The sequence below is a fragment of the Agelaius phoeniceus genome, chromosome 3, assembly GCF_051311805.1.
Source record: "Agelaius phoeniceus isolate bAgePho1 chromosome 3, bAgePho1.hap1, whole genome shotgun sequence".
Taxonomy (NCBI): Eukaryota; Metazoa; Chordata; class Aves; order Passeriformes; family Icteridae; genus Agelaius; species Agelaius phoeniceus.
In genome coordinates this window covers 10,450,020-10,471,428 of record NC_135267.1, presented here as the reverse complement: position 1 = coordinate 10,471,428, position 21,409 = coordinate 10,450,020, and the positions used below count along the sequence as shown (strand labels likewise).

Genomic DNA, 21,409 nt, shown 5'->3' with positions numbered 1-21,409 from the left:
GGAGAATACACTGCCAATATACCTAAGAAAATTACTGGTTTTCTTCTTCGTTTTGTCTATAAACTCTGCTTATACAGCTCACCAATACCATACACTGAAAATACCTGTGTTCTCCAAAATGCTGCACAGGTCCTCCTTCTAAATAGAAGTGAACATAAAGCTCAGGAACATGTACAGATGATTGCTGCCAACACACTTTCACATGCAATTTGTCTACTTATCACTCATAAATTATGAAAACTCTGACAAAGTTTACAAAAAGACATGCAATCTCTCAACTGCCACTGCCCAGAGAAGCTGTAATCTCCTCTGTCAGAGCTCCTCAACATGACACAGCACCCCCAGCAAGGCACGACAAGGACACAAAATAATCCATAACTACTGGTCAAGGAAACAAACTGTGTGTTCTGCTGCTATTATACTTACATGGTAAAAGTCAAATGGGGAAAAATAAACAAGCAAAAATATCTTTTCTAAGAAGATTATTTTTCAGTATCTTTTTAGATACAGTAGGATTATTTAAAAAGAAAAGGCTCAAAAAGAATCCTTAATGAGAAAAATCCTGTTTTCTTTATCTCTTATATTTTGTATAACATTACCTTTGCTTTCCTTAGCATTTCCTCTCAGAAGTGGTAAATGTGGAATTGTTTAGGTTTCCCCTCTGAAACTATTGTTTTGTTAATATCAAGAGCCCTAACCACACATGACCTCCATTCTGCCAGTCCCACCTCTGCCTTCAGCTCTACTTTCTGCACATGAGAAGGAAGGATGAATAATGGTCTTTGGAGAATGAACACTTACGTAGATTTTGTGAACACCAATAAAATCTTTGCTAGGGAAGTATTTTTTCCTGCATGGTAATGTAGCAATAAAATACTACTATTAATAATTATTTAATGGAGGTTTGAAGCAGATAAATTCTGTAACTCCTTTCTGGACTTATCACTTACATGCTTCAGCATTTACTTGCTACACAAACCTAAGACTTCTTCCACCAATAAAATTACTCAATCATAAAAAATAAAGGAAATAAAATTTATGTCCTCTTAATACATCAGTGCTGTGTTAGTCACTATGTCTCCAGATAAGTCAGAAGTCTGCAGCCCTGATATTCAGCACAGTGGAAAACCAACAGAAGGGCCCTGTAGCTATGCTCACAATCTGTCCTTGCAAAACATCTGACAGCTGCAACACTAACAAAATTAACAGTGGATGAATTAGTACCAGACACTAAACAGTTGCTATAGAAAGACTCATCCACTTCTTTCTTCTTCTCCCCTTCTTCAACCTGGCTACTCCACCACTTGATAAAAATAACACTTGGTATCATTTCTTTTCTTTTATTATTTAATTAAAAAAAAAGAGCACCACAAATGTCCTTTCATACACAAGATTATGAACTTCACACCGTTATCTCCTCAGACTCTTAAAGGAGCAGTTTGCAGTTGAAAATGACTGTGTTCCAATTCTCTTACTGCTTTTGAGCAGTGAACATGCATCCACTTGCAGGTTTTGGGATCCCACTCAGGGACAAGCCAGAGCTGCAGCTGAACAAGGCAGTGTCTGCCCCCTTTTCTATCCTATACTATCTGTACAATCTCCTTCCTAAATTCTTTACTGAAGAAAGGTATGGTGACATACTGTATACTTGCACTGACACAGCAAGATCTGTGATGGGGAAAGAATGAACTAAAAAAAAAAAAAAAGAAAAAGAAAAAGAGGTTGCAACTGGAGTCAGCAAACCTTTATGTTAATATATAAAAACCCAAATCATTACTATCAGAATAGTAATGCCCTTCCCCATGTCCTTCTCCCTGGTAGCTGTGTCAGTGCAGTTCTTCCTTTTACACACCCATCCTCTCATCTCTTTAGGAAAAGAGATGTTTGAACTTTACTTCTTGAATAAAAAGAGTTTGTTTTAATGCAATATGAAGACCATGGGCAGTGCCTGCCTCTAGGATTACTTCATTAACACAACCTCTTGGCAGCAGTCAAGAAGCAGCTTTACAGAGAATGCTGCAGTAACACAGGCTTTCTCCCAGCTGAAACTCCTGCAGTCTTGCCCTGCTCTCTCTTCCATTTCAACTTTGATGAAAAATAGAAAGCCAACTTTAAAACAAAAGAAGAAAAAGGCTTTGTAATAATGGCATGACAGAACACTGCATTCATACTGTTAAAGCTAATAAATAGTAAATGTATTCAGTTTGCAAAGATAAAGATTTCCCATTCTCCTACTTTTAGCACTGCACACCGCTGAATTTTCTGAAACCCTCCCTTTTTAGCTTGTGTCACCAACAATGAGAAAACAATCCAAAGAACCAAAACCTTCTGTAAAACAATCCAAAGACCAAAACTTTCTGTAATACCTGTCCAGCCCCTTACTGCCCTTGAACATCCAACTCCTCACTAACAGGATGTGGCTGACACTTTTGCTGTTGACAGTAGAGCTAGTAAAGGATTTGTATCTAAATGGTGTTCTGCAAAGATAATGAAAGTAAGAAGTAGGGATGAAGGCAAGCAATGGTAGGAGCTAGCAGTTATTTCTCTAAACAGCAAAAGTCTGCTGACCACATTAAAATGCTTCAATTTTAGCTGCTAGTTAAAGTGTTTGCACATCTTAATGAACAAAAAGACAACAACAGAACAACCAGATAGCTGAGATTTAATATTGACATTGCTCAATGACTACAGACACACAGAGCAGACACAAAATGCCTGACACTTCTAAAAATACCATCCCATCTGAACTGCACTGCATTGTGATTATTTCACAATCAATTTGCTAAGGTGGGCTTCAAAACATGTTTTACATCATTTTTTCCCTTCAATCCTTAATACTAACTGGGAAATAACCACTAGTGTTATTAAATAATTTTCCTCCCATTTCTCAGCCAAATTTAATTCTTACACTCACATTTTTTGAGAGAGCCTTGAAACACAAGGAGGAGTGAGAAAACAATATAGTTTTCTTCCCTATATATTTTTCTTCCAGGTAGATAATGCTAAACAAATAACATTGCTGTTTGACTCAAAAATGCTGTAAGTAACTTTACACACATTTCCTTTTACAGCTTAAAGAATCAAAAGGAAGACAAGTACAATAGAAAAAATATAATATTAAATATCTGAAGCTGAATTTTGAGGATAAAGAAAAAGCAATGACTTGTTTCTTTACAGAATTAAATTGTCCCTGCTCTATTCTAAAAGCTTTTGTTTCTTTTTACCATATTTTAAATCCATTCCTGCTCAGTAAGGTTGTCCTGGAACTCCATGGTAGGAGGCTGCAACTTTTTTCCTAACTCTAGTGCTGAGAAATGCCTAAAGTTCCATGCAGCAATAATGTAGCAAATAAATTATAATGCAATATTACTCTTTTAAATATGAGATTCATATATATACCATCCTTCAGCTACTCTGCTTCTATAGATTCTGTTACTAGTAAGTCAACATTTAAATACTTAGATCATCATTAAGTAGGTCTCCTACAGGTGTTTTTAAAAGCAAGATTGTTTGCATCATAATTGAAAGTACCTACAAAGCACCACTGTAAACATTTTCCACACCAAGAAACAGGAGTTTCTTCAGGGCTTGTAAGCTCTTTGCAATCTGGAGCCATATGCCATTTCAGTACTGCTTCAGGTCCTTACTTGTTAGACCCTTTTTAATTTTGAGTTAATGCCAAGGTTAGACATCATAGCAGAAGTTCCTCATTTAAAATCTTATTCTTTTTTACAAAATACCTAGGTACACTTTGTAGTGGTAACACAGCTTTATGCTAACAAACAACTAAACCTGGAAGGTAGTCCTGTTTTCTTCAGTTTTACCATGCCCTCTTCTGCCCCCTCACACTCAGTCTGGAGCCCACTGAATGCCCATGGTTATGAACTGGGCCACACATTACACAGAGAGCAGGGGCAACCCTGGTGTGCAACAAGGAGTCCTTCAACTTTAAAACATGAAGGAGCTGCTTTCTGGTTAAAATCTAACAGTTTCTTTAGAAAGGACAACAGACATTGCACACTTAGAAACACATCACTGGAAACTAAAATTTAAAAAAATAAGTGAAAGATGAGCTTGAGGACACAATACATACTTTTGACAAAGTTGGCTGAACAGCACTTTGGGAGACAGAGGACCTTTTCCAGCCTCCCTCATGCTGTGAAGGAACAGGAACATTGCTGAAGTCAAAGGTCCCGGGCTGGACAGGTTTACCACCAAAGGATCCTTCAAAAACAAAGGTAAATTACACATCAGATTTCAAAACTAATGACACAAGACTTCTTTCAAGTTATTTGATACATGATAAAGAGCAATGTAACTTTCAGTCTTAAGAGTGTTTCAGGGTTTTTTGGTTTTTTTTTTAATGTTTATATCACCCATTTGATTGAAATAATTTAAGAGCAGGAGTAATAGTTATTTAAGGAGTAATAGTTGCAAAACCAAACAATTCTTGGTGGTAACCAATAGCTTTGGAAACAGGCATGTCAATGAGCGAGTCTGGCTCTCACAAAAACAAGCAACCTTTGTATTACTTGCTTTACTCCTACCCCCAAATGCACTAAAATTCATCTGGAGAGACAACCCAGGTGACCACCTCCATAGGCCAGTGTAAGATTGTGTTCAGTGGCTCTCTGCTACTCAACCCAAGGAATGGGGCATCCAGCTTCTCTGATCTGTGAGCCACACACTGCAATTTCCACACATCTGGCAGTCACAGAAACACAACCTGCTCCTCCACAAACCAGGTGCTGTGAAGGTACCAGCAGTGCTTCACAGCAAGAGCTGATGGCAGATCCCACATGTGTCCTGTGGCACTGGGAGCCAGGCACAGGGTGCATCCTGCACAGCCCCTCTTGTGTATGACATTCAGCCCAGCCAGCAGGTTCTGGGTCTGGAAGGATCGAGCCAGCAGCCAATCAAGCCAATTTTAAAGCAGAATTTTAAAATCCTGCACTGCTTACACACCACCTGTTACAATGGCCACAGACCACTAGCTCTCCCTAACATGCTCCAAGGTTCCATGTTCCCCCAGTGCTCCCTATTAGCTGGCCTGACTCTCAGAAAAACAGATTACAAGTGCCAGATGAAGACTTGGAGAGGGCACCTTGTCCAGAAAGCAGATCCACACAAAAGCTAAGCAATATGGATACACACAACCATATAAAGCAAAGCATTTGCTTTATATGCACTATCAAAAGGTGGGAAAAGGCCCCTTACCAAGCAAGAAGCTGCAGGTTTCTGCATTACTATTAATTAGACTACTGCAGCCCTCTTATTCAATGCCAAGTTCTGCACTGGCATACAAAGACCAGAAAACACAGTCTTTGCTCCAAAGACTTTATTTACATTGTAAGCATTGAAATTAAAAAATAAATCTTTCAACCTTATGGCTGTGCAAATTACACATCAAGCATAAGCCAACACCCCACTGGCTTGCTCAGCCTTTGGGCAAAAACAATCTCCAGACCTCTGTTGTGGCTCAGGATAACTTTGTGAAACATGTTACTGCTCTGAACTGCCACTGGAGGAAATAAAGACAGCAATGCAGTGAATTTCACACTGTTCTTGCCTGGAGGAGCTATGAACATCACCTACAGCAACACAATGAAATCATCATCATTTCAGAGGTATTTGAAACAGAATACCACTCCTCTACCCTCTCTGCCACCAGAAAGCTCACAGCAAACAGCAGGAAAAAAAGGAAAAAACTAAGAAAAAATACTCTGTAAACTGTTTGCTTCAGCTAGCAGAGGGAAAGGGGTATTATCTTTATTGCCAACAACATATAATGAAACCCCAAGTCTCTAAGACATGACTGGAACAGCAAAATATTCTTTGGATAATAGCCACAGGAGACACTTTCCCATATGCCTGCAACGAGCTTGAGGACAAATTTGTTCCTCACTGAAATTTCTCTTCTCTCATTTTAATCCCCTGGCCTGTGAAGCATGTAATAAACTTTACAGACCTTATCAATCAAGGGCAGGGAAGGACTGGAATAAAATATTTCAAAGACACTTTCTAGAACCAAACAAACAATTTCCTGTATCATATATTCATACAGAAGAAATTAAATGGCAAGTAATATAAGCCAGCTGCTCTTTCTTAAGGAAAGGCATTATTTGATACTTCAATATCAAAAAATGTGAAAGGAAGTAATTCCTCCTCCTTCTCTAGGGCTGAGTAATGATTTCTGTAAAATAAATCAGTTCACAGGTAACATAAACCCACTGAACAATTAAAATGTGAAAGAAATGGGAGAGTAACAGAGTGCCTTTAATGGAGATGTGATTTCCTGTCCTCCAGCTTCTTCCCACATTTTCCCAAATTTGTATTTCTCAGTGCACACTTACCAGTTGAGAATCTGAAGTATGACAGATTTTTAACTTTGTTCCTTTCTCCTTTATCTCATACATCAGTTCATTTAGTACGTGAGTCTGTGCCAAGTTCTTAAAGAAAGAAAAAAACAAAAAACTATGAGAAATATGCTGATTGTTCAATTACACAGTTGCTTTAGTTACATATTCTAGATTCAGGGGTAGACCAAACCAGATACACTTCATAACATGTAACCGAGGTTTAGATCCAACCACTAGAAAGAGGACTAAAAAAAACCCCACTAACTTGACTGTTTCTAAAATTTTACTGATTTCTTTTTCTGTAATTTCAAAACAGTTCATTAGTAATAACTTTTTAATTTATGTTGAACAACAAGTTTTTTGGTTTTTCTTTTTTTTGGATGAGGAGATTATTATCAGAAACCATTTCCCTCTTTTAAACACTACAGTCCCTTTCACCATGTCCCATGAAGCACAAAGGCTTTGGCACAATGAAAAGTATTATCCTTCTGAATTTAGGAAAGAAATCAACTCAACATATCTCATCTTTGTTTCTTTATTTTTGGTCAATGCTGACAGCAGATCACTTAGGCTTCTACAATGCCCTAAGTATGGGCAGATAACAATTTGCAGTTTTACTATCTGTTTGATGAGTTTTGCAATCAACATCATAAACACAAGGTAAGGTGTGCCAGTACAGAACACCTTTTAGCAGTTTTCTTTCACTTGTTCACTCCTGTCTGCAGACATAGAGATGTCTCTGCTCAGCTGACAAGCAACAGGATGGTGCAATATAAAACCCACTAAGGCTGCTGCTTTTTTTGAGGATGTTGGATTGGCTGTACACTAAACATCAATAGATGTGTATTAGTATAGCTCATTCCTCTTATTGTAGTCAGAAAAAAACCATAATCGATAAAAATAATTTTATAACTGCATCCTAGCAGGGGTTTAAAATCATCCCAATGAATAGTGCAGACATTTACATTATGCACACAGTGCCACTATTCACATCACCAGGATGGTAGATACCCTGCATTAGTCATGACTAATAATACTGAACTTCAAATAAAACCATATGCTACAGTACAACCCACACACATATGCAGTGTGTAAAACACTTGGCATTTTCACTTGTTTCATTACTGTGCAAAATGCCAGTGATCCAGGAATTCTTTTTTATTATAACAGGAAACACTCCTTGGATAGCAAGGAGTAAAAAGAATTTGAAAAGGACTTGCAGAAAGCAGAATGAAGACCTGTAATACTCAAAACCTTTTCAGAATCCCATAGATTATACAGACTTAGTATTTCTGAAATCTGTGAAGAGAAAGTGGCAATGATCTTTCCAACTTACCTGCATAACAGCATTAAAAAAGCAGGTATTTCCTAAATTATTTATTCCTTTAACTGGAACTGATGCACCATTACCAGAGCTTTTTCCTTTCAGTATTTCACTTGTTTCACTGTTTTCTTCACGAAGACGTATGATTTTTGATGAACCTATAATTAAATTATAGATTAATAAGACCACATAACTGCATAGTTTAATCAATTAAGTCCTTTCATTATTATGTTTATTAATTTTAATATATGTGGAAGATACCTTGATAATACTCTAAGCTGTTGTATGCAGTCTTAAAAACACCAAAAACCCAAAAAACTAGACATAAACAGATAAAGCCCTGGGGAGTAAAAAAATGCCTTCAACAACTACAAATATCCAACACAACCTTCCATAATAATCATACTGTCCTGTAAGACTGTAACTTCTACAATTAGACAAGCAATAAATAAAGTAAAATGAGTTATTTATTAACAATAGGCAGCTGAGATATATGTTCATTATACACATCAGAAACACCACCCAAAGGCTGCTTTTTGGTGCATTTTAAAGGAGGTAGCCCAAAGTTACCACTGAATGCTGCAAGTCTTTATCAACTCTAGTGTTCTGTTCCAACTGCCTTGTCAACAGCCCAAGGCTCATTGTCCCTACATGTGCTCCTCAACTCACCTCTCTTTGTCACAGCCTGAGGAATTACTAATGCAATCCACATACATATAATGCTAGTGTTTTAATTTCAAGTAACAAAAAATTGATAAGACTATGCTATAACATCCACATAATTCCTTGTTTCCCTTATTATTTAAATAGATGAGGGACAGCAAAGTTAGACAGTCATTAACTTGTAGCCTAGAGGTAATGGAAAGACTTGAGATAACAATATTTAGCCTTGAATTCTACTAGCAACTTTCATACTGTCATGGTTGCAGAACTAAATGTGAACATTACTGACATCTGCAGTGTCTTAAATATTGATTAACAATGCACGTCAATGTAAACGAGTTATGGACTTAATAGATGCCAAGAACTGTGATGCTACAATCTCTGTCTTGACATATGAATTCATGTATTTGTTCTAATGAGTTTCACATTGAAGTCTCATTAAAGTGTTCTTGAGAAATAACTAACAGACCTATTTACGTTAATGAAATTCTCATGCCAAAAGGTTCTTTTATGTACACTCCTAAATACCTTCTTGCTTAGAAAAATGAAAAAAATATAATTAAATAAAAAAGAAGTCATTAAAATCTCTATTGTATCTGGCAACAAGGTTCTGACGCAGTCTGCCTGCACCCCACGGTGCCATTGAGGCACAACTATTCTTCCAAATTGTACCAGAGTTTTTCAAAACAGAGTTAGAGCTGCTTTGCTGTTTAAAAACATTTTTAAATGTTCTTGTTAACAATGCTTACACAGCTTTAAATTACTCTCCTTTCCACTCAGGTGGAAAATTAAGACGGTACAAGGGCAACGTAAAAGATGGAATTCTCCTTGAAAAAGCAGACAAAGTGGTTTTGAATATAATAAACAACAAGCGAGCTGCTCACACCCTTAAAGAGTCACTGTTTTATGGGCTATATAATGCAACACCTTTTAGCTGGCAGGCTTAGAAGGGGAATGCTACAGTGTCTGCAGCTCATCCACCCACAGAGCTTCAGAACAGCCACAGCACGGGAATGGGAGCTCCAAGGTATCTGCAATGCAAAGGCACTGCTCTCTCTCAGAAGTTTAATATTATAACTGGAGATGTTTTCCTCTCAGAGAAGTGGGCCATCCAGAGTAGTGCTGGGGAAAAGAGATGGTTAAAAAGAGAAAAAAAAAAGATGGAAAAAAAAGCCAAAATTGTGGAAATAATTTGTGTATTAGTATACCACAGTTGTTGCATTTATCCATCGGCATTCAAAAACATCTGGGACAGCATCTTAAAGTAAACAATGTTCACAGGGCCATCTGGACAAAACTGCAGGCAAAAATTAAAGCATAAGCATATGGAAAAGCAGATTTTTCTCTTCCCTTCAGCAGTACAGGATGACAAATGTCAAACCTAGATCTGTCCACGCTTCACTGTGCTATGCTTTGCAGCACCACCTGGCTCTCCTTGCACAGCCACCAAATATGGACAGCACTGCCACAGCGGACCATATCTGCAGGGCAAACTCGATAAAAGCATTTCACTTCATGGTTAAATGGCAGCTTCACACAAGTAGCAAGGTTCCATTTGCTGAACCTTACATACAAATTATTTAAGGGAGGGAAAACAAAGCCAAAGCATCCAGCTTTGTGATGAGCTGGGTGAATACGCAATTACAAAACACAAGAAATGAGAACCAGACATCTGATTGCCACAAAGCTGGATAATTAGGAGGATATATAGGGATAAGGATATATGTAGAGGGATAAGGAGAAGTATTAGCAAATTGGAAAAATGCCTGGATGATGGTATCAAAGTTAGGAAGCTCATTTCATTCAGAAGGTTTTAATTACTGCCGTTTGATTTCTTAATAATTTTAAAAACACAATCCACATGACATTTTACTATGCTCTTTGTACCTGTGAAAAAGCCCTGACAGAAATGTGCTGCTTTGCCATTACAAACATTACCTGCTGCCTTGCTTATTACACACAGATATTTTTAAGTACATATACAGAGCCAGAGGAAGGACAGCAGTTTTTAATTTAGCTCTGCTCAATGTCCCCAACTCAGTGATAAATGACAGACAGGCCTGAAGCTGAATGTTTACTTGACATGTGAAGAGTTGGTCAGTCTTAATAGAACATGCTGGTAATGACTGTGATAGCTAATACTTCTACAGATTGGGGCTGGAGGGTCCTTCTGCAAGATTAACCCAAGGCTACAAGCATGTTATTAATCAAAAAGCTAATATGTAATTTTTTAAAGTGAATTTGCACTGAACAACTGTTTCATGGACCCTAGATGACTCAATCTTGCAATCCTGTAATTTAACAGGCGTGCTTTTGGGTATGAAAAGTGACTTTTAAACCAATATATACACAAGGATCCCAGCTGAAGGATTCCATCAAAATGGCTGTCATCTGCAGCTGCCCACAAGGACCTTCAGCTCCTGGCCTAACAGAATAAAAGAAGTAGTCCAAGTCAATTGTCCACACACAGTAATATTTGTTATAAAGGACCTTGTTCATATTAATGAGAGCAGGCTGGGTGAAAAGCACAGAAGTAATTAAATTCAGAGAGATTTCTGTCATTAGTTAACTCATCTTTTAGAGAATTGACATGGTAACCCTTAAGCTCTCTGCCTTTCCCAGGTAGTGTGGACATCAGCCCTAGGCAGGCCTGTCTATCCCCAGCAAGGATAGAAAATCCCACACTCGGGACTCACACTCAGACCATGCCCCTCTGCCAGACCCTTCCTGCTGTTCTGCTGCAGGGGTGACCTTTCTGAGGCAGCCATACAAGGGAAACTCTCACCTAAGCTGTGCCTTGATCACTGGAACCTTCTGTTCCTTTGACAAAGCATATGTGGCTGCATGGACACTCTGCTTGAGCACTCTGCCAAACCCCCTGCCCAGCTCTCCATCCAGATCATCACCCCTGTCCATAGGCACCAGGTCAGTGCCCACCTCTGCTCCCACCATGATACCCACCTCCAACCCTCAGACAGCTGCTTCTGTACACAGACACAGCTCCATGTTTCTGTACATAGACACAGCCTCAAGCTTGGCAAAGCTCCCCAACATCACCCTGCTCTCCCCCATGCCAGAAAGCCCCCTATCCACCAGAGCCCTGCGAAGAAGGGCAGCAGAAGCTGCTCCTCTGCTACAGCTCTTGCCTGCAAAGCACCCCTTTCTTGCTGCTCTTTTCTTCAGCTTTCCTTGTGCCTGCTCCACTCACCTGTGGTCCTGTCCCATAAGCTCTCTGGAGGCAGGGAACCCTGCTCTGTCCCACAGCTGCTCAGCACCAGCCTCACAGGCAGTGACTGAGACTCCTGAGCCAAACATCAGCATGGACAATGATTCATTCCACAAAGCAGAGCCACTTACTGCACCAGGTGTACAAAAACACACGGTGCTGACACATCCACTTGCAAAGGGAAACTTATTGTGGGTTCCCTATCAATTTGTTTTGCCAGCATTTCAAACATTTGCACCACACACAGACTTCTGCACCGCCTTTGCTGAAACTGAGCTCTGGCTGGGGGTGCAGATGGCATGAAAGCAAGAAGATAAATGACATCAAGGTTTTTTTTCAGCCAGGGGAGTAAGCACTATTGCTTATCTTTTCAATGCAACTTTTTTTTTTAATTAAAAATAAGGGTTCCAGGAATACAGACTTTCATTCCAAGGTCAAGCCTTTTCTATTGAATACAACTCTGGTAGTTCAGCTGAAGGTCTTCACAGTAAAAGCAAGGTTAACAGACTGTGTTTCTTTTACCAAGTTCTCATCATGCTGTATTATGAAATGCTACTAAATTGTCTGGCACTCCTTTTTTATCTAAAAAATTTAGATTTTTTTTTTCAACACTGTACCACAATTAAAATCCAACCTTTAGAAAAACCGCCTGGTTTTCTTCTGAAATGGTCACTAGCTTTACATTTTAAAAGTCAAATTTCACTACTAGTGTTACAACCCTACAAACAAAGATTATAAACTGGAATTTCATTTCTCTGATTCTTGACAAAATGTTATAGACTAGAAAAGACATCTGCACAGTGTGGAAGAGCAACCTATTCAAGGAGTGCTTTTGATCCTCTATGCTCAGATGACTTGTGTTACACCTCACAAGTAAATAAGTACATGGACAGGAAAGGTGAGAATCTGTGGTTAAAAATGAGAGAATGCCTAAAAATTTTTTTTGTCAATTATTCAGTTTTCATTCCTTTGCAAGGAGCTTACTAGCAAGTAAGCAAATTTGAAAGAAAATTTCTGACCAATAACAAAAATGTCTTTTTGCCAAAGTATATTTTCAGATTCAGAGAATCAATATAATCTGTTTTATTTTGCTACTTAATTTTAAGTAGATAGAATGGTCTTCTATGACTCCAAACTCCATGTAAAAGTCACGTAAGAAAGAACATCATTTTTTTCAATATGATCCTTTGTCAATTGCTAATATCCACAGCAGAATGCAAATCTGCAAAGTTATTCATCACACTACCAGTTTTTCCATACAAGTCTACAACTCTCATATGTACTGTAAAATTGTATCTATTTTTATACATTAGTTACAGCCATCAAAACAAAAACCAAGTTGCTAACTTTCACTTACTGGCAAATCCAGGCAGCTGAACTTACTAGAAAAACCCCCTTCCTCTGCTTGCCCCTCCCAACAATAAATTTAACTACAACATTTGAGAATATATCTTCTTCCTTTCCATTCTATTGCCACACAAACCAATTTAATTAACTGCTCTATAAAAAGTATGCGATCTCATGTTTCCACCAACATATAATTTGGCTTTTGTAAAGGAAAATACGCATACGATTCACTTTTAAGACTGCAAAACAATTTGTTTTCTCCAGCAAATGAGCAGACACACAGATTGCAATGTCTCAGCATGGTTCCTGTGTACTACATGTGCATTATGTCCATGTGAAGCTCACAAGTGTGCCACACGGACAATACTGCACCTGCCTTTCTGTGGCAATCATCACGGCCTGCTAACCTTCTCCACAAAACAAATTTCTGGGTGGTACACCCTAGAAAGCAATCTTGCTTTTTTCTTCCAGCTTGTGCCCAACATGACCTCTTAACCAAACAGACTCCTTTAAAAAAAAAGGGGGGGGAAAAAAAAGAAAAGAGCAGGCATTGCTGGGTACAACAAACCATAGGATCAGATGTGAAAATCACACAGCTGCAAGCATTCTTTTGGGAACCCAGCACTGGGATTTATCTCAATCGCTTAATGTAATTACAAAAGTCAGTCATGTAGTAGTAATGTAATTTGCACATTTTTACAGCTGAAGTGAAGTTGAATCTTTATGAGAGGCCGAGTGAAAAGCAGGGATCCTGCTGCCACACTATTCCACCACATTAGTACCAAATGACAAGCATTTTGCTTTTGTTTATTTTCCAAGATGCATTAATTAGGAAATCTATATAACCCTCTCTCACATGTTTCAACCGATCATTTTATCTTTAAATGAATCATGCACTTTTGAGAACTGAAAAAAAAAATCCTAGCAGCCCTCATTTGCTACTTAATCCATGTTCATACTGCATTTCTACAGAAATTTCTACACAATGCTATTTGAATTTTAATGATGCACCATGCCAACCAGTTGTTACAACAGAAAGAAATCCAGACATAAGATGAATTCTTGTTACAGTGCCACATTCTGCTATGAGAACTGTCTTCACTTTGACTGCTTTTTTAGAAAGAAATGGAAAAGCAATGGGGAAAAAAGCACAAGATTGATTTTTAAGAGAAAAATATTAATTAACTGTCAGTTTTACACTACTTGTTTTTTACAAGTTACTTTTCATTCTTTTAAAATTAGCTTATGTTTTTAAGGGGTCAATGCACAGAATAATTTTTTACAATCTACACCAACTAATAATTTAAAAAATTATAACTACACTGAAAGTATCAATGGAACATAAAATAAAATGTTACACTAAAAAAATTAAACCAAAACAAAAGTAGAGTTAATTTTCGCAGTAATAGATCATGCCCTTTTGTATTCTGGACAACAGCATGGACTACATTTCAATTTCAGAATTTATTTTTTCAGAATCCCTAAAGGTAGTCTAATTTAAAGAAAAGAAAAAACCTTCGATTTCTGTAGGGGAAGTAGCAAGTCTGTCATTTATCAAAATGAACCAGGAGTGCCAGTTCTGGTTGGGAGTTACCTGTCATGCACACCAGTCATTCATGAACACACGGCTGTTTTCCAGCCCCTTCCAGCAAGGCCTAAAGCAACAGTCCCGGGCAAAGAGATTTTCTGTCCTTTTCTTGCCACTCAGGAAAACCCAACAAATCATCCCTGGGCCAACATTCCCAGAGCTTTCAGGAATGCAATCCAAAGTGCTCAACAGAGACAGAGTGGAGAGGGTCACAGACTTCCACCTTTACAACATCACTGGAAGTACACACACACACTCTTAATGTATGAATCCTGCACTGGAGCCTCAACCCTTCCCCAGAATGGAGCAGGAGATGCAGCTGCCCTGCAGGAGCAACCCTGGCACTCTCAGACCTCTTGCTGCCAACACAGGCACCCTGCAAGGCTATGTCTAAGCGCTAAACAGATTCAAAAAATACAATTTTGGTTCCAGTTACAGCAAAGTTTCCAGTTATATCAGCAAACATTTACATGAAATGTAAGCATTTTCGGAACAGAGCACCAAAATTAAACACAAATGCATATACAGCAGAAACATATACCACCCTGCTCTGCTATAAATATGCTTACTTTTCCTGAGTTAGTTTGGAATTTTAGTTGCCTAATTTAAGACATTTCACAGAAAACTTCTAAACTTCTTAATCTGAAAGCTTTAGATGTTTTGAAGTTTCACAAATTTAGAATCTAAACCATGAGGCACAGATTTGTATCACTCAGAAAGCCTTATCCAGCAGTACAATAATGGAATAAAATTGCTTTCATTACATTAACTGAAAAAAAAAAACCACCACAGCATTTTCATCTGCAAGAAAGCTGCAACACGCATTTATTACACATAAATTTGAAACTAAAGCTGTGAATAGAAGTGAAACCACATGCTGTATATTCACTGCTCCAAGAAAAAAAGATGCAAAAGGTAGCAATATATCAATTTGTTAAAATGGAATAATTCAATATACAACCTGTGACTACACCAAAATATCGTATTTTTAAGCAGCCCTTCATTTTTTCCCTCAAAAAATATGTAACATCTCTTGAAACCAGTAGGATTTGTGCACATTCAGCTAGAAGAATACTTAGTGTAATTCTGTAAGGCAATCGTTCTCCTTTCTCACTTCTAACTGGTTGACTATCTCTGTTAAAGGATGCAACCAATTCTTTTAAAAGTTTACTTAAGGTGGGTTTTGAGAAGCAAATGTGGAATTCAATGCACTAAGTCACAAGCCAGAAATGCTGCCAAGTGTGTTACAGCAGAGATGAATAACACCAACATTATCAAGAGTAGACAGCTGAGGGCCACACATACAAAATGCTATCCACTGTCACATATATTGAGAATGTGTAGAATGCTCCTAATATAAAAAAATAATTTAATACTATCTTATTTTAATAGGAATGATCATTCTATCAATTAAAACCAAATAGTAAAAATGGACATTACATCCAACAACAGAGTACAAGAAAATCCACTTAAATCCAGCAAACTGTGGAGAACAAGCTTAAATCAGAAAATTTTAAGCTGTTGTACATCCATACCAAGAAAATTAAATTCATTCATAGTGAATGTATAATGTACACTTTGATATATTATTATGTGTTAATTTGTGATTAATTTATTAATTTATATGGCCTTATCATATTTACGTTAACAACTCCTCTATGATAAACTTTCTTTGTCAAATACAAAATTCAGAAAAACCGTCCTATAGCATCCAAAATATTTTTAAAATGCAATCATACTGTAGAAAAAAAAGTGACATTACGTTTTGATAGGCATTACTTCCCCAAGAAGCTCTGCAATTATAAATTACATCATGGTCACATTGTACAACAATTCTTCAGCTGTATTTTTAACATGACTCAAAATATGAAATGCTTATTATTATCTCCAGATAAAACTAGTTGTGCAAACTTACTTGGTTCAGCCCTGGCACCATGTTTTTGAAGGAAGTCAACTATCTGAGCCAGAACCTTTTTGTTGCAATGTGTTGACAGCTCTTCATCACATTCATAACACCTAAACAAAAGAAGAAACAAACTGGAATTCAGGGCTATCTGCATGCACATCCCACCTCTAGCAAACCTCCCAAACAACCTTACATAAATTACTTAAGCTCTCAGTTTTAATTTTTCACACTAAAAAATAGAATAGAATTGAATTCCCTCATCTCATATATGCTCTTCTATAGAACGGTCCCATTTCACTGTGGTCCTTACATATTTAAATAATTTCAGAGAATACAAAGGACAAACCCATTTTGCCTCCAGAAAGCCTACCTTTCTTCTATAGAAAGCATTCATTTTATCTGTCAGAATCATTCTTTATCATGAGAAGACACTGCTTTAAGTTATTTGAAGTCCTAGGTACAGGCACACACAAACACCTGCATACTGATTCTTACCATATGATCCACGTGCTGAGGTTGATGACGATGCAATGAGGTTCTGTGCGTGCAGTTTGGAAGTGTTTCAGAGAATGCTGGCCTTCTGAATTCTTACTACACCCCTAAAAATGGACACATCAACCCAGTAAGGGGCAGGAAAGGGAAAAAGAAAAGACTATTATTATTAGAATTATTAGAAAAGACTATTATTAGAAAACAAATTACAAAAACTCCACTTTTCAAAACTAGACAAGAAGCTATTCTGCCCTACTTATTTGTCATTTGTAAGGATTGAGAGGATTTAACATTCTCATCTTTTCTACTTGGAAAAATCACTTTAAAATATAGAGAATTAATAAGTTTGCTCTAACTGAATAGAAATAATTCCTAGCTTTTGGATAAATATTGAATAAACATCAACATACAAGAAACTGTAACATTAAAAGAAAAAAGAATGCTCTAGTAATTGTGAATGAAACAACTACATAGCATATTTGGTCCACAGAATATCAAGGAAGATGAGAGCATAGGTAACCCTCACTGCTCAAGAATGTCAAATGCATTCCAGACAGCAAATGAAAAAAGTACATAAAGTGCTTTGTACTACAAAGCTGCTCAGAACACACTATTTATGTACAGCAATTTCAGGAGAAAGCATTTGCAATGGTTCAAGTATGAACAGAGTGGGACTTAGATTCAGGACTGGTCTCTGAATAGGCATAAGGTTTAGAAGCTCTTAACAGCATGAACATGAAGAAGCACACAGAATTAACTCCTTTTAAAGGCCTCCTTAACAGAAGTTTTTCAAGCAAGATGTAGGAGTCCTCCTCATATAGATCTAATTAACTATCTTCTGAACCCCGTGAATAGGATGTTTCTTTGCAAAATCAAATCTGTTCATATTATACTGGTAGGAGCTGGCTTCTATAGTAAAACTTACTGAAAGTAGTTTTCTATAGTAAAACCTACTGAAATTCCAAGAAAATCATGACATGCTTTGTTCAGGCAACTATTGGCTGAACTAAGCCTGATACTGCCCATAAACTGAATTTTGCTGTATCAAGCAAAATTTTTTCTTTACTTCACTCCCAGGGCAGAAATCTGTGAAAGCCCTTGGGGTCAGGACCTGCCATTTTGAACCCTGAGGCCATGATCTGACATTATAATTGATCCATTCTAATGGCTAGTTGCCACAGGAGCATCATTCTCACTCCAGCACAGGACTTTCTCCCTGGTTTCAGTCAAATCTAGCAATTGATTTAGTCAAATCAAGTCAAATCTAGCAACTTGTCCACAGCACAAGTTCATTCAACAATATACATGTTTGGTTTTTCATTCATTCCTATTTATGGGAACTTCTGCCAGAGGAGCCAGCTGAACAGATGCATTTTGCAGCCACACAGCTCCCAGAGCCAATTCTCTGTAAATGGCAAGAGGATGCAGATAAGAACTGAGAAAAGGCAGGGCCATCACTAATTGTGATGCCACACCGCACTGTTGTGGGAACCCAGAACATCTCTCTGGCTGTCCAGGATGGCCAAGACCCCAGCCAGGGGGCTCAGAAGCCCTGGCACAGAGCCCAAAACACCTGTGGTTTTGATTACGACCCGTGGAGCAAATTACCAACCATATATGAAGATCAGCAAGCCACAACAGTTTAAGTAGAATATTAGTGAAGTTATCACGGGGTGGAAAAGTAGATTTTAGGTTTTTTAGTATGGGGGTTCAGGAGGCAAGATGGAGGGAACTGGGCATGTCCAGCCTTTCTCCTTCTTCTTCTTGGCCTCCATCTTCTGCTGTGATGTTGGTACTTACAGATTGGTTTAGAGTAGAAGCTCACTGTCTAACATAGGTGATAGGTATTGGAAAGTAATTGCAAACATTGTACACACAGTTTTTAGTATAAAGACATAACACCACCCCAGGGCAGGCAGAGTGCCTGGAACTGTCCTGCAGGGCAGGAGAAAATTTTTTATAGATAAGACACAATAAACAACCTTGAGACCAAGAAATGAAGAACTCTGACTCATTCGTCAAGCGCTCGGGCTGGGAAAAGAAACTTTTAACAATCTCGGGGTCGCAGTGACCCAGAAAGGCCCTGAGACACTGTGACACATAAAGCTAACCCTAAACACTGCCAAAAAGGAACAGGAACATGAGGTCACACCCCACTTCCCGAGGAAGCTGAAGCAGGGACTCTCACAACCAAGCACTTGCCTCACACTGCTCCTCTGTAACGAGATGCCAAACAGACAAGGATGCACAATACATCCTTCAGAAACTGCACCTGTGCAAACTGAGCACACATGCTCACCTGGAAGCCACATTTGAGGCACAGCCAGATGTCTGAAGGCGCCCCGGGCTCAGCGTCGCTCAGCCTCCTCTCCTTGAGGCACTCGGCACACACGGACCACACGCTCTGAGCCACCGCTCTCTTCACATGGGGCACGTCCACGGCCTGGCTCACGTGCTGGCAGGTGAGCCCTGGGGAAAATAACACACACTCGCTTTTAGCCATCCCAAATAATGGCTACGGAAGAGAGCACATGGACACTGAAAGACCCTGATCTTCAATTAATTCAGCACCAGGAAAAAAAAAACAGCAAAGAATTAAAGTAGGAAAGATCAGCCAGCTGCGCCCCACATACTGAATTTTATGAAGGAATCTCTTTTAGTCTTTCCGTAATGGAAATTCTTTTCAAGTCAATAAATGCCACCTCTTAAAACCAGATAAAGTAGTTCATACAAAAGTACAAGGATTACTTTTGTACAAAACTAATTTCCCTGGTTTTTGACAATAAAAATATAGATAAATCTATTTTTGCATATAACAACACAGGCCATTGACCTTTTTCCAACCCATAAAGAAAGATTTTCAAACACCCATGCATCCGTACTACAACTGCTCATTCTGAATGTGAATATCAACCATTCTTCTCTGTCATATTTTTTTTTGCAAAAAATTGACTAAATCACAGAATTAGCTAAGTTTGAAGTAACCTCTGAAGGCCATCTTGTCCAAGCCCTCACTTAAAGCACTGCCAAATATTAATTTAGATCTGTTTGCTCATGGTTTTGTTCAGCTGAATGTTGATATCATCAAGGACTGAGGCTTCACCAACGCACTAGAAAATCAGGTTTCTGTCTGACCACCCTCAGAGTGAATATAAAATAAATTTCTTCACACCTAGTCAAATTTTCCACACCCTAAATTTGGTCTGTTGCCTTTAGTCCTCTCATTGTGGACTTCCTGCAAGAATCTGGTTCTGTCTTCTCTCTAACTACCACCAGGCATCAATGAAAGAAATTATACTTTCAGTCCTTTGGCTAAACAAAGACATTGCCTTCAGCCCCTCTTCCTACATCATGTTCTCAATCTCCTTAAAAATCTGGAAGGGGTGAACCACTGGCCCCACTGACAAGTCAGCCTTTCTTGTAAGAGAGAGCACACAGCTGGGCACAGTTCTTCCAATGAAGTCCCATGAATGCTGAAAATATGGAAAGAATCACCTGCCTGCCCCACACTCTCATTAATACAATCCTGCCTACAGCAGGCACAAACAGCACAGCTTGGTTTTATTCAGTGTGTGCATTAGGACCCTCAGAACCTTTTCTGCAAAGCTGCCTTAATTCCCACCCTGTAATGGCACGTGGTTATGCCCAGGTGCCAAACTCTTCACCTGCCACTGCTGAACACTGAGAAGTTTCTGCCTGCCCATTTCTCCAGCCAGTCTAAGCCACTCTGAATGGCAGACCTATCCTCCTGCTTATCAGCTGGCCTCCTCGATTTGTTGCCAAAAAGAGATAGCAGATCACAGCTTCACAATGACATCAACCAGTTTTCTCAGCACTTTCAGATGCATTCCATCTGACCCCACAGACTTGTGTGCATTCAGTTCGTTTCACAGTTCTCAATCTTCTGCTCTGGACAGTGGTTATATCCCAGAGTCTGCCATTAAGGTCAGGAGCCAGGGAGGATCAGGTGCAGAGCTTACATGTGAAGACAGATGCAAAGGAAGAATTGAGTTCCTCAGCCTTTTCCCACATCCTGTGTCCCTAGAACCCCTGCCCCCTCACACAGCAGGTGTGCACTCACCCTAGTCTTCATTTTACTGCCACTGTATCCATAAAGGCTCATCTTAGTCTTTACACCCTTCAACCAATTCTAACTGTAGTGCTTTACTTAATTCCTAATCCTGCACGCTCCAGACCTCTGCAAAGGCAGCTCAAACTTGCCTCCACCCTCTCTGCCATTCCTTCTTCCCTGTAAACTCAGCTGGAAGCTCCCTGTTCAGCCACACAGCCTCCTGCCACACGTGCCTCACTTCACATGGAGACGTCGCCATCGAAGATCAACCAACTCTCCAGCCCTTCAGGGAACTCATGTAGTTAACAACTGATCTCGTCATAAACACTTGACTGGGGATATTTCTGTTGTAAATTCAAGCAAGGAAAGTATTTCATGGTACAATGATTTGTGGCTTTCATCAGTCAACATGGAAGCTATTAGCCCTCAACC

The 21,409-nt window shown here is 38.8% G+C and overlaps 1 protein-coding gene across 6 annotated transcripts in view; it reads right to left on the bottom strand.

The window, feature by feature from the left end:
• The window catches only part of USP45 (ubiquitin specific peptidase 45), a 50,446-nt gene that overhangs the window by 19,945 nt on the left and 9,092 nt on the right, over positions 1–21,409 (bottom strand). For all 6 annotated transcript variants that reach the window (XM_077176554.1, XM_054628975.2, XM_077176552.1 and 3 more), the window contains exons 3-8: positions 19,205–19,374; positions 16,909–17,012; positions 16,423–16,523; positions 7,696–7,841; positions 6,354–6,449; positions 4,094–4,224 (exon numbers count right to left, since the gene is read on the bottom strand). In XM_077176554.1, the coding sequence (XP_077032669.1) occupies positions 4,094–4,224; positions 6,354–6,449; positions 7,696–7,841; positions 16,423–16,523; positions 16,909–17,012; positions 19,205–19,374 (748 nt within the window). The remainder of the gene's footprint in view (positions 1–4,093; positions 4,225–6,353; positions 6,450–7,695; positions 7,842–16,422; positions 16,524–16,908; positions 17,013–19,204; positions 19,375–21,409) is intronic.